The sequence below is a fragment of the Aquarana catesbeiana genome, linkage group LG02, assembly GCF_042186555.1.
Source record: "Aquarana catesbeiana isolate 2022-GZ linkage group LG02, ASM4218655v1, whole genome shotgun sequence".
NCBI lineage: Eukaryota > Metazoa > Chordata > Amphibia > Anura > Ranidae > Aquarana > Aquarana catesbeiana.
Genome location: NC_133325.1, coordinates 647,796,889 through 647,812,920, shown reverse-complemented (window position 1 = coordinate 647,812,920; position 16,032 = coordinate 647,796,889). Strand labels below are relative to the sequence as shown.

General features: G+C 40.8%; 1 protein-coding gene across 1 annotated transcript in view; it reads right to left on the bottom strand.

Moving 5' to 3' along the window:
• Nucleotides 1-16,032, bottom strand: part of PHEX (phosphate regulating endopeptidase X-linked) — a 398,049-nt gene that overhangs the window by 317,292 nt on the left and 64,725 nt on the right. Inside the window, exon 2 of the mRNA XM_073616504.1 lies at nt 12,831-12,896. Within this exon, the coding sequence (XP_073472605.1) occupies nt 12,831-12,896 (66 nt within the window). The remainder of the gene's footprint in view (nt 1-12,830; nt 12,897-16,032) is intronic.

Here is a 16,032-nt window from a genome sequence, read left to right as displayed (position 1 = left end):
GAATACATTGATCATGTATTTTGTGCAACAACTTCATCAGCCAGTAGATGGCAGTGTTTATAAGTTTTTAGCTGCATCTATGATTAAACTCTATGTCTTTTCTCTGTATAACAAAGTCCCTGTTCCTGTAAATCCCATGTGGACTTGTGCACTGTCTGTTCTGTAGGACTAGATACAGAATTTCCAACAACCAGTAACAAAAAGCTGTTCCAAAAAAAGCAGTACAATACCAGCCACAAGTCATAAAGTGACTTTCTGGCGCACAGACAGGTGTATGACCCGAACAAAGATTAGTACTCATAAATTATATACAAATATATATCCATCAGTCCAGAAGTGTAAACAATTACTATATATATATATAGCATCTTGAGACCGTGTCCAAAAAACTCTGTATCAAAAACAGAAAAGAAGGGAGAGGAGGCGCCACCTAAATGTAGTGTTAAAGCATCAGTATTTATTCCATAAGATTAAAAACACTTACAAGATGTAAGACATATTTACACTTATCAAATGGTCATCAGCCCCGTGGTTATTACTACCCTGTAGACTCCTCTGTCTGAGTGGCTGGCTAGTAGAAGGAGCTGTGAGCTCCGAACGCATAGCCTGCACATCATCATCGCGATCCCGATCCTCCTCCAGTGACGTCACTTCCACCAGTGCGGTCCACGCTGGTCAGCACGGACATGGTATTGTCTAGGCGCCACTTCCTTCTGACATCTTCCATCCAGCCACTCGGACTGCCAGAGGAGTCTATAGGGTAGCGATAACCACGGGGCTGATGACCATTTGATAAACGTGAATATGCCTTACATCTTGTATATGTTTTTTTAATCTTATGGAATAAATACAGATGCTTTAATACTAAACTCAGGTGATGCCTTCCATCCCTACTTTTCAATACCATCCACTAGAATGTCTTGGTAGGGGCAGGCATAGCAAGAGGATGTTTCCCACTTGGGCATTGATGGGCACTGATGGCAAATTATCATGAGTGTCCACTTTAGGCCCCATTCACACTTTTAGCAATTAGCTGCATGCGTGAAGCCCCATTGAAAGCAGACAGTCTGTGTCCCAGGTCGATTATTCACAGGTAACCACTGTTTGAATGATCGGCCGTGAATAGCTGCAGGAGATACAGGTCTACAGGCTAGGTCTACAGTTGCTCTATCTAACAGTTAATATTTTCCAGACTTAGAAGCTTTAGTCTGGTCATGCGATGGAAGATAGATTGATTTAATATTTTTTGCAGGGAGGTGGGGTCTTGCAAGTAATCTGTTGTTCTTTACATTAAAGCATTGCTATTGTGTACATGTGTTGCAGAACTGTTTCATTTTGCAAAACTCACTTGCAATTGTTTACATTTCACAGCAATTGTTTACTATTTCACACAGAATTTGTTTTTGTGACACTGGGGGGTAGATTTTCTAAAACTGGTGCACTCAGAATCTGGTGTGGCTGTGCATGGTAGCCAATCAGCTTTTAAATTCAGCTTGTTCAATTAAGCTTTGGCAATGAAACCTGGAAGTGAATTGGTTTCTATGCAGAACTGCACCAGATTTAGCACTCTCCAGTTTTAGTAAATAAAGCCCTAGGAGTCCCCCTTTTTCTATCTGCTTGCCACAAATATAATGGACCACAGAGTATCCTAACATGGCCACCACAATGTACCTTTATGGGATATCATGTGAAATTAAGACCTACCCTGAAAATAAGACCTATCCTGATTTTCCAGGAAGGCTGCACTATAAGCCCTACCCTGAAAATAAGTCTTTCGTTTAAAATGGTTCTAAACTGCTAGAATTCTCTCTATTACAGTATTATATGTAAAAGGTGTGTGTTTCTGTAATATAATTGAGTAAAATACCTTCTTATAGCGCTCGGCGCTCAGCTGACCTCCTGCTGCTCTCCTCCTCTTCTCCCAGTTGTCAGCGGGGGATTTCACCCCCCCTGTAAAACTCAGTGCGTAAAAGAGATTAGGAGGGCCATGGAAGTGCTGAGCCGTGCTCAGCTGATCCTCGCTGCTCTCCTCTTCTGCCAGTTGTCAGCGGGGGATCTCAGGCCCCCCTCCCTCTGCAGTGCTTGTGCCGGAGAAGACTGATCAGGTGGGTCACGATAGTGCCAATCGGCGCTATAAGAAGGTATGTGACACAATTAGATTACAGAAACACATACCTTTTACCAGGGCTTTTTTTCTCAAACAATAGGTGCTGGAACTTAACCACTGCCCCACAAAACCCCTCCCCCTACACACACCCTACAAATCACATCAAATAGTGGGTGTGTTCAGTCAAATTTCACAAAAACAGTAGGAGGGTCTTAAAGGGGCATTAAATACCAGGACTGCATTGCATGCAGAGTGCAGAGCTGTCACTTGTAAACACAGAAACCAGACTTCTCTGTTTACAAGTGATTGTGGTGAGCAGGCACCAAAGGGTCTGAGCCAAAGGTGGTGAAACTGAGTTCCACCAAGTTCCCCCTGAAAAAATGCCCTGCCTTTTACATTATATTCTACTGTAATAGCGAGGATTCTAGCAGTTTACAAGCACTTTTACTCTGTTCACACTAGGGTTTAAATGGCAACCCTACCCCGAAAATAAGCCCTACTGTGTTTTTGGTTGCCAAAATTAATATAAGACCCAGGCTTATTTTTGGGGAAACGCAGTAGCTAAGGAATGCCAGCCTGGAGGCCAAAACTGTGATTCCTCCTATAATTACAGGCATACCCCACTTTTAAGTACACAATGGGGTTTATTTACTAAAGCTGGAAAGTGCAAAATCAGGCTCACTTCTGCATAGAAACCAATGAGCTTCCAGGTTTTATTACCAAAGCTTAATTGAACAAGCTGGGGTTAGAAGCTCATTTGTTTCTATGCAGAAGTGAGCTTGATTTTGCACTTTCCAGCTTTAGTAAATAAACCCCATTGTGTACTTAAAAGTGGGGTATGCCTGTATTGAACTTTGACCATTTCTCCTATTTTCAGCAGGCAGCTGTTACTGAATAAAGTTGCCTATTATTTGTGATTATCAAATTCATTGTATCATGGGATTTTGAGGGTGTCACCAGACTAACAGATGTACCCAAAAATGAATTGAGGTGATCCTACACAAATCTTCTGCGGGAGCTTCAGAGGTTCTAGTCTCGGTCCCTTCTCCTGTTCAGCCATCCATCCAGCTGCCTCATCAATTCCTCTACTCTGAGTGGATGCGCTGCTCCCATCTGTGCTCTCTATATTACCTGTGTATGTGCTATCTTAATAGCCTAATTTGGTTCACCATCCACTTAACAGGTTATATCTCATTTATACAATAATCATATGTTCATCACATGTGAACAACAACTTAATCCAAATACTTTAAATCATATAAAAAGTCCAGTGACATATGTCACATAATGATAGACTCTTCTTCATATATGTTGCAAATCATCCGTTATAATTGCCGTGGGCGGCGTGCTCTTGTGTGTGGTATCAGATTAAAGTGACTTAGTGCTTCACCACCACCTGTGAGATTTGCCACTCACCAGATTAATCTTTAAAACTGCACCTTTGGTTCATTAACAGGGATAACCACTCCACTCAAAGGAAACTTTCTCCAATATCTATACCAGGTCCTCAATGTTCCTCATGCAAACGGATAAAAAACCATCATCGCGCAATAACGTTTAAAACCTTTATTCCATACATAAAAAACACTTTGCACTCACATTTCCAAGTGCCATTAGGCCGGCACCGAGCTTTTCCCGCAGTTAAGGACGGGTGGGCACTGCAGCCCGGTTCGTCTGGTGTGTGCTAGATGGTCTCCGTTGCCGCTTACGTTCCCCCCTGTTTGCGTTCGCGTCCTCTCCAAACCCCGTTCGTTCCCGGTCACGTGGGTACGGTCCAAAATTAGGCTATTAAGATAGCACATACACAGGTAATATAGAGAGCACAGATGGGAGCAGCGCATCCACTCACATAGCACTTTTAATTTAATTTTTCTCTGAAAAATATTTTTTGGATGCAGCAGCTATAAATACCACTTACACTATTTTTGATAGGATAGGTTTTGCGCCAGTGACACATATATTTTCACAATTCCTCTACTCTGTTGATGGTCTACAGATGCAGATGAAAGTTCCAATGGACCAAGGGACTTTGCACTTCTTCTAGGAGCGCCGTATGTACTGTGTACTTGTACACTCTTTGGATTTGCTAACAGATGTACCCCCATCAAAGCTAACCCTTTTGGATACTCTACATTGGGATTCTAGAGTAACCAAAACTCTGTCACATGTTGTAGTACAGTAGATAAATAATTTTCTTTAGCTCCTGGATTGAGTTTACAGCTGTCAACCATGCAACATAACTTTCTGTGGAAACCCATTATTGTACCACCACTCCAAAATAATTAGCATTGCATTTCAGAGGACAGAAATCTAATTAAAGTAGACCTGTGGCCATACTATACGAAGACATTAAACCTGTATTTCAGCCTGGGATCACACACACATCATTTGTAACAAATCTCTACAGTGATTAAGAAAATACTTTGCATAAATTTATGGTCACATGACGTTCTGGGTGCTAAATCTTCTCTCTTTCTTACTGAAGAGTTAGAACATCCTTACCCGGGGGTCCTTATTTATCCAGACTTGGGGAGGACTTTAAAATTGGAGTTTTGTGCTTACCCTAAAATGCATTTCTTGGGAGGAACACAGGACTGGGTTATACAGCCGCCTACAGGAGGATTTGGACACTTGTAAACTAATCAGTTATAGAAGTCACAATTTCAGTGCTCAGATTGGAGAGGCAGAACAATAACCAGACCAGCCCTGTATACCTTCTCAAAATCCCACCATGCCTCAGTTTTGTACCAAGCAATGCCTAGAGAAAGACTGTAAACACAGAGAGAAGGTGGAATGTGTCTCCCAATGAACTCTGGGAAAAGGAAATTTATGGTGAATACACAAATCTAATTTCCTTTGTTATAAACAAAAGAAAGTGACCAGTCGCATGAACTAAATATCAATGGCATGCTTCCATCCCGGGTTCTTTTTTGTATCTTTATCCCAAATCCGTTACTTATTTTCCAACAGAGTAACAGTCTGTGACTACATAGCATATTTTTACATGTGTTCCCTTGAGTCTATTGAGAACTATTTTGTACCAACTCCAGGGTCCTTATTCCCTGGAATTCACTTATTGATTTAAATCCAGCACATGGGCTGGAGTGTTTTTGATATTTTGCAGTCTCTTTGTCCGGGGTTGCGATGCGCTCAGCTCCCTCCCCACCTCCCCTCATGCATTTCGGGGCGGTTGGGGCCCGATCTCAACGCATCGGCGCCATGCACAAAATGGCCCCCCAAGTGGCATCAATTGATGCCGCAAGGTGTGAGCCGGGTTTTGTTTTTTCTCCATCTGACGCCTACAGCTGTGATGAGTAGACATCCACTGAGTTACTCTCAGCTGTGATTGCTCTCTCATCTCTCAGCTACCAATGACGTCATGCATGACGCTGGCAGGGACCCGCCCAGGGCCAGAGTATATCAGCTGGGACCAACAGACTGACGGTTCACTCCCTCACTGTGCTTCACTGGGAAAGGACCGCTCTGTTAAGCAGCCACTATTCAACACATGGGTAATTAATATATATTTTTTACATCTTCTTTTCTGCTTACAGTACACATATTCCCATCCTCTTACCTATTTACCCAGTGCAGGACATCCTCTATCTTCACACATTCCCTATGGGTTTCTTTACTTATCCTTTTTCATGTGCACTTTCATGCATCCATTTCATTTCCCCTTATTATCCTATTTTTTACACATTTACTCTTTTATATGCACCAAGCACATATTTCTTTCAGTCATTTCATTCATCCAACACTTTCTACTCCAGTTTTACTTCCTTTGACACACCATATTTTTTTCAATTTTCTGCAGATTTTCCCATTTACAACTCATTGACCAATATACTGAGGGCTCAGGAATCAGTCGGCTGTGGTCTCTCCTGGCCCACCCTCCAATTACTTTGGAAGGATGGTCGGTGCCCTGCCTCAACCCCGGTTGAGACGGTTATATCTCACACCCTAACAGATCCCATTGCTGGTGACCCCTCTTGACTTTTGGGCTATTTTTGTAAGTAGCTTTTCCATTCAAAGTAGACAATTTGGACATTTCTGATACGATTTTCTCTATTGGCCGGAGGTTCCACATGTATCAATATTTATGATATTCTTTTGTTTTCCTCAGTTAAATTATGCATCCCACCCCTGATGACTGGCAAGAAGCCAAGAAACGCGTCGGGTTCGCAAACTAAGGATGCCCTATCAAGCCTAAATCATATCCCTGACATTTATCAATTTTTTATTGAGTTTTCTCATTTCATGCGATTTTGTGATTTTGATTGGCGATTTTAATTCATGTACTTCTGTTATGAATTGCATATATGTATGTCCATTGATTTGTTTACACTACTGAGTTTCCTCGATTGTTACTGCTAAATATGCGTTTATATCAATTCATGCGATTATGTCTGTATTTATACTACTTTATTGGTACTGTATGCATCAAAATCATGGACTTGACTATTAATTAAATCCAATCATTTTACCTACTCACATGTATTCATTATTATACTTTCAATTGACATGCTTCATTTAAAGTCCCACTTGCCCCTCTCTTTTTTTCTTGTATATATGAACCCGGGATGGAAGCATGCCATTGATATTTAGTTCATGCGACTGGTCACTTTCTTTTGTTTATATATATATATTTGGGTGGAAGACACCCGCTCCCTCGGTGACCAAATCGCACTATCATTATTTTTGTTATCCTTAGTTTAAATATATTTTTTTGTATCTTTATCCCAAATCCGTTACTTATTTTCCAACAGAGTAACAGTCTGTGACTACATAGCATATTTTTACATGTGTTCCCTTGAGTCTATTGAGAACTATTTTGTACCAACTCCAGGGTCCTTATTCCCTGGAATTCACTTATTGATTTAAATCCAGCACATGGGCTGGAGTGTTTTTGATATTTTGCAGTCTCTTTGTCCGGGGTTGCGATGCGCTCAGCTCCCTCCCCACCTCCCCTCATGCATTTCGGGGCGGTTGGGGCCCGATCTCAACGCATCGGCGCCATGCACAAAATGGCCCCCCAAGTGGCATCAATTGATGCCGCAAGGTGTGAGCCGGGTTTTGTTTTTTCTCCATCTGACGCCTACAGCTGTGATGAGTAGACATCCACTGAGTTACTCTCAGCTGTGATTGCTCTCTCATCTCTCAGCTACCAATGACGTCATGCATGACGCTGGCAGGGACCCGCCCAGGGCCAGAGTATATCAGCTGGGACCAACAGACTGACGGTTCACTCCCTCACTGTGCTTCACTGGGAAAGGACCGCTCTGTTAAGCAGCCACTATTCAACACATGGGTAATTAATATATATTTTTTACATCTTCTTTTCTGCTTACAGTACACATATTCCCATCCTCTTACCTATTTACCCAGTGCAGGACATCCTCTATCTTCACACATTCCCTATGGGTTTCTTTACTTATCCTTTTTCATGTGCACTTTCATGCATCCATTTCATTTCCCCTTATTATCCTATTTTTTACACATTTACTCTTTTATATGCACCAAGCACATATTTCTTTCAGTCATTTCATTCATCCAACACTTTCTACTCCAGTTTTACTTCCTTTGACACACCATATTTTTTTCAATTTTCTGCAGATTTTCCCATTTACAACTCATTGACCAATATACTGAGGGCTCAGGAATCAGTCGGCTGTGGTCTCTCCTGGCCCACCCTCCAATTACTTTGGAAGGATGGTCGGTGCCCTGCCTCAACCCCGGTTGAGACGGTTATATCTCACACCCTAACAGATCCCATTGCTGGTGACCCCTCTTGACTTTTGGGCTATTTTTGTAAGTAGCTTTTCCATTCAAAGTAGACAATTTGGACATTTCTGATACGATTTTCTCTATTGGCCGGAGGTTCCACATGTATCAATATTTATGATATTCTTTTGTTTTCCTCAGTTAAATTATGCATCCCACCCCTGATGACTGGCAAGAAGCCAAGAAACGCGTCGGGTTCGCAAACTAAGGATGCCCTATCAAGACTAAATCATATCCCTGACATTTATCAATTTTTTATTGAGTTTTCTCATTTCATGCGATTTTGTGATTTTGATTGGCGATTTTAATTCATGTACTTCTGTTATGAATTGCATATATGTATGTCCATTGATTTGTTTACACTACTGAGTTTCCTCGATTGTTACTGCTAAATATGCGTTTATATCAATTCATGCGATTATGTCTGTATTTATACTACTTTATTGGTACTGTATGCATCAAAATCATGGACTTGACTATTAATTAAATCCAATCATTTTACCTACTCACATGTATTCATTATTATACTTTCAATTGACATGCTTCATTTAAAGTCCCACTTGCCCCTCTCTTTTTTTCTTGTATAATTTCCTTTGTTGTTCATTGAAAGAAACAGGATTCAGAGTCAATTGAGATGTCCAAAAGCAATCTAATTGAGTGTTGGGAAACATAGCAAACAAAATGTTCAGGCACAACTAAATACAAACTGGGGACTTTCTGCATCTCAAAGAGTTGCCTGAAAGACTTTTACACCGAAAGCCAGCATTAGAGGAGGCCTGAACATCCACCTGGTAAAACTTAAAGAACATGTGAACAGAAGACCAGGTGCAAACCTTGCAAATATTGCATTGCCTGATGCCAAAAAGCTGAAGAAGCACTCACAGACCTAGTAAAGTGTGTATTAAGAAGAAAGGGGGGAACTTGATCACTAAAACCATAACCTTGAATTATGACGTGTCTGTCACTGAGAAATGGTGTAACAAGAAGCTGGTTTACGATTACAAGGACAATCAAGGATGACAAAGAAAAAGTCAGTCTTCTAATGGTGGCAACAGCTTGAACTACTGTGCATCCAGACAATGATAGGAAATCTCCTTTTTATGTATTGGGATTGGACAGAATAACAGAAGCACAATGTTCCGGTTAAGGTGAAAGGTCAAAACCACCTTGGAAGGGAAGTGGGCACATTGTCCTTGTGCAAGACCAGAAAAGGTTCTTTTTTTTTTTTTAATCAATGGCTGAAGTAGTCTGCCTGGGATGTGACCAGTGGGGAAAGCTGGAACATGAAGCTCTGTCCAGGAAATTATTTCTTCTACTTCTCTTGGCACGCAATGCTTTTGGTTCAAATGACAAATGTCCAAATGACAACCAAAAATCAACAGAAGCTCCAGAACGTTGATCAGGATTCATCATGCTGACTTCCATTGTGATGATCTTCCAAGAGATCTGAAGGAAGGATTTCCCCAATTCCGCAGCTAGATTCCTCAGCTACCAGGCCAGAGACAACCATTTATTTTCTGATAGGAGACTTATACAGGAAAAAAGATGGGAGGCAACCACTAACCCACAAACACAGTAGTAGTGCAGGGCTGTGGGCATAAACTCTAAACAAGCCAAAAATAGAGGTAATAAATGAGTTTAGTAGAGTCCCCTAATGTTTGACAGACTAACATCATGACCATGGCAGGTTCAATGCAGAACCTGCCAGGGAAAACAAGGTTTTAGGGAAAGTCCCCAGCCATTTATCTATAGGATGCTTAAACACTCAGCCTCTAATGAGTTTTATTAAGGTAGAACACTTCTTAACAAAGGCTTCAAACTTGTATTGGACCACAAAACAGTTGCAGCAGGCAGTGACGTGGACATCCGAAAAGGACAAAAATGAAAAAGAAAGAATAAGAGACAAGACTCTAGCTTAGAGCCCAGCATAACTGCAGATTTTGGTGAGTAAAATGAGTTTTTACATTTATATTTAGTTTTTTTTTTTCTAGCAACTAGTTAGATTCTGCCTAGACATTGGTCCCCGGCGTCCAGTGTACAAAAATCACATAATTAACCCATATAATGTGAGCAGACACCAAAGAAAGGGAAGAACACCAGCTAAATGTATTTCAGCACTTCTATTGTGATTGGTATACCTACTGCAGCAGGACTATTAACATAACATTTTAGTTGATTATTAACCAATTCCAACCGTGTCCCTCCATCCTTCTGTTGAAGAGGTAGAGAAACATTCAGATGTTTCTGTTTCTTCTGTGCCACCCAGAGGCAGTATTCATATATGGTCTTATGAACTCATAGTAATATAAGTCTGAATATCATTGCAGCACCAATGCACAGATCTGTGTTAGGAATACAAAACACTCAGTGAATGAAAAACCCAGGATATTTCAAATGTTTGTTTTTTGGCATCCTGGAAAAAAAATGTGCATTTATCTGGAAGAGAAAATGAATCAGACACGATGATGCCAAATGAAATACACAGCAACTGCAGGCATAGCTGAGATAGTGGACTGTATTGCAAACTGGTACAATGTAGCCCTAATTCTATTCACATTGTTATATTTATGTTCAGAGTTCAGAAATATGCAAATCAAATCATAAGGTTTTGAAAAAGCAAGATTCGCACATCTGCATTTCCATGAGTCCGTGACAAATTAAATTTATTTAAAATGAAAAGCGAATATTTAAGCAGCTCCAGAGTATGCAGCAGACATTCCTCTGCAATGCAAATTGTCCTCATTTGCTGCAGATAGAACTGAAAATTTTTATGCAACACACCAACATCTGTTTCCATTGCAGCAGACCCCATTATTCCTCGACCCTCCTTAACTATACCAGGGCAAAATTTGGTTTTGCCATTGATATTTACCTTTATTCTAATATTTTCATGAATCTGGGACAAAATATAGGATCTGCAAAATCAAAGGGCTATCTTGGTATAATGATTTCTATAGTATAGTGCAGGGGTCTCCAAACTTTCTAAAGAAAGGGCCAGTTTACTGTCCTTCAGACTTTAGGGGGGCCGGATTGTGCCCAGTGGTAGTTGACAATGTCAGATCTTTTGTATTAGGGGATGAAATAGTTGATGTCGTTGGGGGGAATAGTGCCCCACGTTTGGTGCCCATGGAAGGTATAATATGCCGTTGTTGGTGTCAGCGTAAGGAACAGTGTCCCAATGTTGGTATCAGTGGCAGGAATTATGCCCCATTGTTGGTTTCAGTGGCAGGAACATGTCCTCAAAGGCCAGATAAAGGCAAACAAAGGGTCATATCTGGCCCTAGGAGCACAGTTTGGAGACCACTGGTATAGTGTGTTACTTTGTTTACAGTTGTGCAGGTGTGTGTTTAGGGCCCTGGTGCCTAACCTACGGCCCTTTGGTTTATGATGTGCAGCCCTCGGATCTCTGAGTGGTAAGCGGCCAACCTCCTTTATCATAATGCATCAGACTGGCCACTCTGCATGGGCAGTGGTGTCTACTTCAGTGATTTACAGCTCCCATGGGTATTGAGCAGATAGGGCATATACATAGCTACATTGGTCCAAGCTGGACCAATGTTACTATGTAAAAATATAGTAATAGCTGGAATTGTTCTTTATAGGGGACCTGAACTCAAAAAGTGTGAATTTGCATTCTTAAAAGGAACCTATAAAAATGGTGTTTGTGCCTGGAATTCCTCCCAAAAATGGCAATGTACTGACTGTGCTTTGAGCCCTATAGGTTTGAATCTGCAGTGTGAGATGTTTAAACACTTTATATGTCTCTGACTGATCAGTAGATCAACTTCTGTTCAACCATAGTGGCCATATATGTATCAAAAATCGTCTAGACCTTGCTGAACTGGCTACATTTTAATCCATGTATGGCCAGCTTTAGACCCCTTTCACACTGAGGAGCTTTACAGGCGCTATAGCGCTAAAAATAGTACCTGTAAAGCGCCTCTCCTATCACTCCAATGTGAAAGCCCACAGGCTTTCACACTGGAGAGGTGCGCTGGCAGGACATCTAAAAACTCCTGCAAGCAGCTTCTTTGAGGCTCTATAGGAGCGGTATATACACTGCTCCTAAAGCGCCCCTGCCCATTGAAATCAATGGGCAGCTGTGCTTTGCAGGTGCTTTTAACCCTTTTTCGGCCGCTAGCGGGAGTTAAAAGTGCCCCGCTAGCGGCCGAAAAGCGCCGCTAATACGACGGTAAAGCGCCGCTAAAAATAGTGGCGCTTTACTGCCAACGCCCGGGCACTGTGAGTATGAAAGGGCTCTTAGTTATGGTCATGTGTACTGCTCCATACTCACTACAAATCCTATAGCCCAGAGTCCCTCATCTAGTGTGTAAGAGATAGGGTGGCTACGTTCCTACATATAGTGGGACCATGCAGAATGAGCATAGCCACGCTTTAACAGGACTTCAGATCACAGCAGCAAAAAAAGAAATGTGGGGATTTGGAGGAGGTTGAGAGCAATTGTAGGTACCTTTATGAGTTAAGAATACATACTTAAAAAGAGTTTTCATTTTTTTAAATTAGAGTTTGGTGTCACTTTAAGGATAAAGGTGTGGATGTTATAGTCAATGAATCCTTCAGTAATACATTACCAATGATTCTTAATTATATTATGATCAGAAAAGCAACATTTGCTATGACTGTTTAGTATTATGAGCATGTTCCCTGTAAAGGTTAATTCTCTATTCTACTGATGTTTCTCTAAAACGAATGGCTTATTATAGTGGCATGATCAGTTATAAAATTGAATTCCAAGAATCTGCGCTGCTTACAATGCTTTGTGTCTGAAGAATACGAACAGAGAGAAAGAGGATTGCTCCTTTTTAACTATAAAAAGTCTATAAAAGTCACAGAGGGGATGAAAGAATTGCTGTACTGTATGTGCTGATTCACACTTATCAAGGGGAATATATATAAATATTCTTCTGTTCAGTCTTACCAGCTTCAATACATTCTGGAGTTAAACAAAAGCGTTCCTTGTGAAAACGAATAAGTCCTTGAGTTACTGTTGAAAAATAAAGAGACAGATTTGCATTAGTTATCACTGTGATGACATTCAGCAGAGGACTGCATTCTGTAAAATACAAATACCTGCTTTAAGCAAAGAACTGTAATGCAAGGAACATTTCCTTTTACGGTAATCACCATGGATACAATAAAAAGAGTCGACCATTATTGCATACAGATGTTTTTCATGTTCTGTTCACTCATGTAATAAGAGTGATATCATTTTACTTCTTGCCTTATTTTCTTAAATTAAGACATATGGGATTATTCAAAAAGACAGTGCAACTAGCCCTATTAATCTAGTACTGTATATCTAAACTCAAGAACAGAATGTTCATACAATTATTATTATTAAAGTGATATTAAACTATTTTTAAGCAGCTTTTTTAGTTTAACCACTTGCCGACAGCACACATATACTGTATATTAATATATATATATATATATATATATATATATATATATACAGTATCTCACAAAAGTGAGTACACCCCTCATATTTTTGTAAATATTTTCTTCTATCTTTTCATGTGACAACACTGAAGAAAATATACTTTGCTACAATGTAAAGTATTGAGTGTACAGCTTGTATAACAGTGTAAATTTGCTGTCCCCTCAAAATAACTCAACACACAGCCATTAATGTCTAAACCGCTGGCAACAAAAGTGAGTACACCCCTAAGTGAAAATGTCCAAATTGGGACCAAAGTGTCAATATTTTGTGTGGCCACCATTATTTTCCAGCACTGCCTTAACCTTCTTTGGGCATGGAATTCACCAGAGCTTCACAGGTTGCCACTGGAGTCGTCTTCCACTCCTCCATTACAACATCACGGAGCTGGTGGATGTTAGAGACCTTGCGCTCCTCCACCTTCCGTTTGAGGATGCCCCACAGATACTGAAAAGGGTTTAGGTATGGAGACATACTTGGCCAGTCCATCACCTTTACCCTCAGCTTCTTTAGAAAGGCAGTGGTCGTCTTGGAGGTGTGTTTGGGGTCATTATCATGTTGGAATACTGCCCTGCGGCCCAGTCTCTGAAGGGAGGGGATCATGCTCGGCTTCAGTATGTCACAGTACATGTTGGCATTTATAGCTCCCTCAATGAACTGTAGCTCCCCATTGCTGGCAGCACTCATGCAGCCCCAGACCATGACACTCCCACCACCATGCTTGACTGTAGGCAAGACACACTTGTCTTTGTACTCCTCACCTGGTTGTCACCACACACGCTTGACACCATCTGAACCAAATAAGTTTATCTTGGTCTCATCAGACCACAGGACATGGGCTTTCTTGTGCATCATCTTTAGAAGAGACTTCCTTCTGGGACAACAGCCATGCAGACCAATTTGATGCAGTGTGTGGCGTATGGTCTGAGCACTGAGAGGCTGTCCTGTTAAACCGCTGTATGGTCTTGGCCACCATCATGCAGCTCAGTTTCAGAGTCTTGGCAATCTTCTTATAGCCTAGGCCATCTTTATGTAGAGTAACAGTTCTTTTTTTTCAGATCCTCAGAGAGTTCTTTGCCATGAGGTGCCATGTTGAACTTCCAGTGATCAGTATGAGAGAGTGAGGGCAATAACACCAAATTTAACACACCTGCTCCCCATTCACACCTGAGACCTTGTAACACTAACAAGTCACATGACACCGGGGAGGGAAAATGGATAATTGGGCCCAATTTTGACATTTTCACTTATGGGTGTACGCACTTTTGTTGCCAGCAGTTTAGACATTAATAGCTGTGTGTTGAGTTATTTTGAAGGGACAGCAAATTTACACTGCTATGCAAGCTGAACAAGCTGTGCACTCACTACTTTACATTGTAGCAAAGTGTAATTTCTTCAGTGTTGTCACATGAAAAGAAATAATAAAATATTTACAAAAATGTGAGGGGTGTACTCACTTTTGTGAGATACTGTGTATATATATATATATATATATATATATATATATATATATATATATATATACATATATATATGTATATATATATGTATATATACAATATATATATATATATATATATATATATATATATATATATATATATATATATATATATATATATATATATATATATATATATATATACGTGATTCTGCATTTCCAGGTAGGGGGCATGCATGCGTGCCTGTCCACCTGGCTGTGTGGTCACTGGCTCCAGCACATGCCGATCACCGTCATGCAACACAAAGCTCTCTTCTGACAGTGGTGACGTGCTGGGTTTAAAAAGTAGGGGATAAAAACCGGCATGTCTTTTAGTAAAAGCACCAGACAGTACACTCAGTAAACATAGTTAGATACACCTTTAACCCTTTGATTGCCCCAGATGTTAACCCCATCCTACCCATTGTCATTAGTACAGTGTCAGTGTATATTATTAGCACTAATCACTGTATTAGTATCACTGGAGATGTCAGTGGCAGTTAACCAGTTCCCACAAAGTGTCTGTGATGCCGCGTACACACGGTCAGACTTTTCGACCGGACTTGTCCAACGGACACCGATGGACCAAATCCAGCGGACAATCCAATCGTGTGTGGGCTTCACCGGACCTTCAGCGGACTTTTCCAGTCACAAATCTGACGGACTTTAGATTTAGAACATGCTTCAAATCTTTACGTCGTAACTCCGCCAGACCCAGAAATCCTCTCGTCTGCATGCTAGTCCGATGGACAAAAACCCACGCTAGGGCAGCTATTGGCTACTGGCTATCAACTTCCTTATTTTAGTCCGGTGTACGTCATCACGTACGAATCCGTCGGACTTTGGTGTGATCGTGTGTAGGCAAGTCCGGTTGTTAAAAAGTCTGTTGAAAGTCCGTAGAAAGTCTGTCGAAAGTCTGTCGGACGGGCTGTCGGACTTTTGTAGCTGAAAAGTCCGACCGTGTGTACGCGGCATTAGTGTCAGATTGTCAGCCGTCCTGCTATAAGTCGCTGATCACCGCCATTACTAGTATAAAAAAAAAATCAGAGTTTGTAGACAGTATAACTTCCATGCGAACCAATCTATATACACTTATTGGGATTTTTTTTTTTTTTTTTTTTTACCAAAGACAGAATACATTTTGGTCTAATTGTATGTAGAAATTAGATTTTTTAAAATTTTTTTTATTGGATAATTTTTATA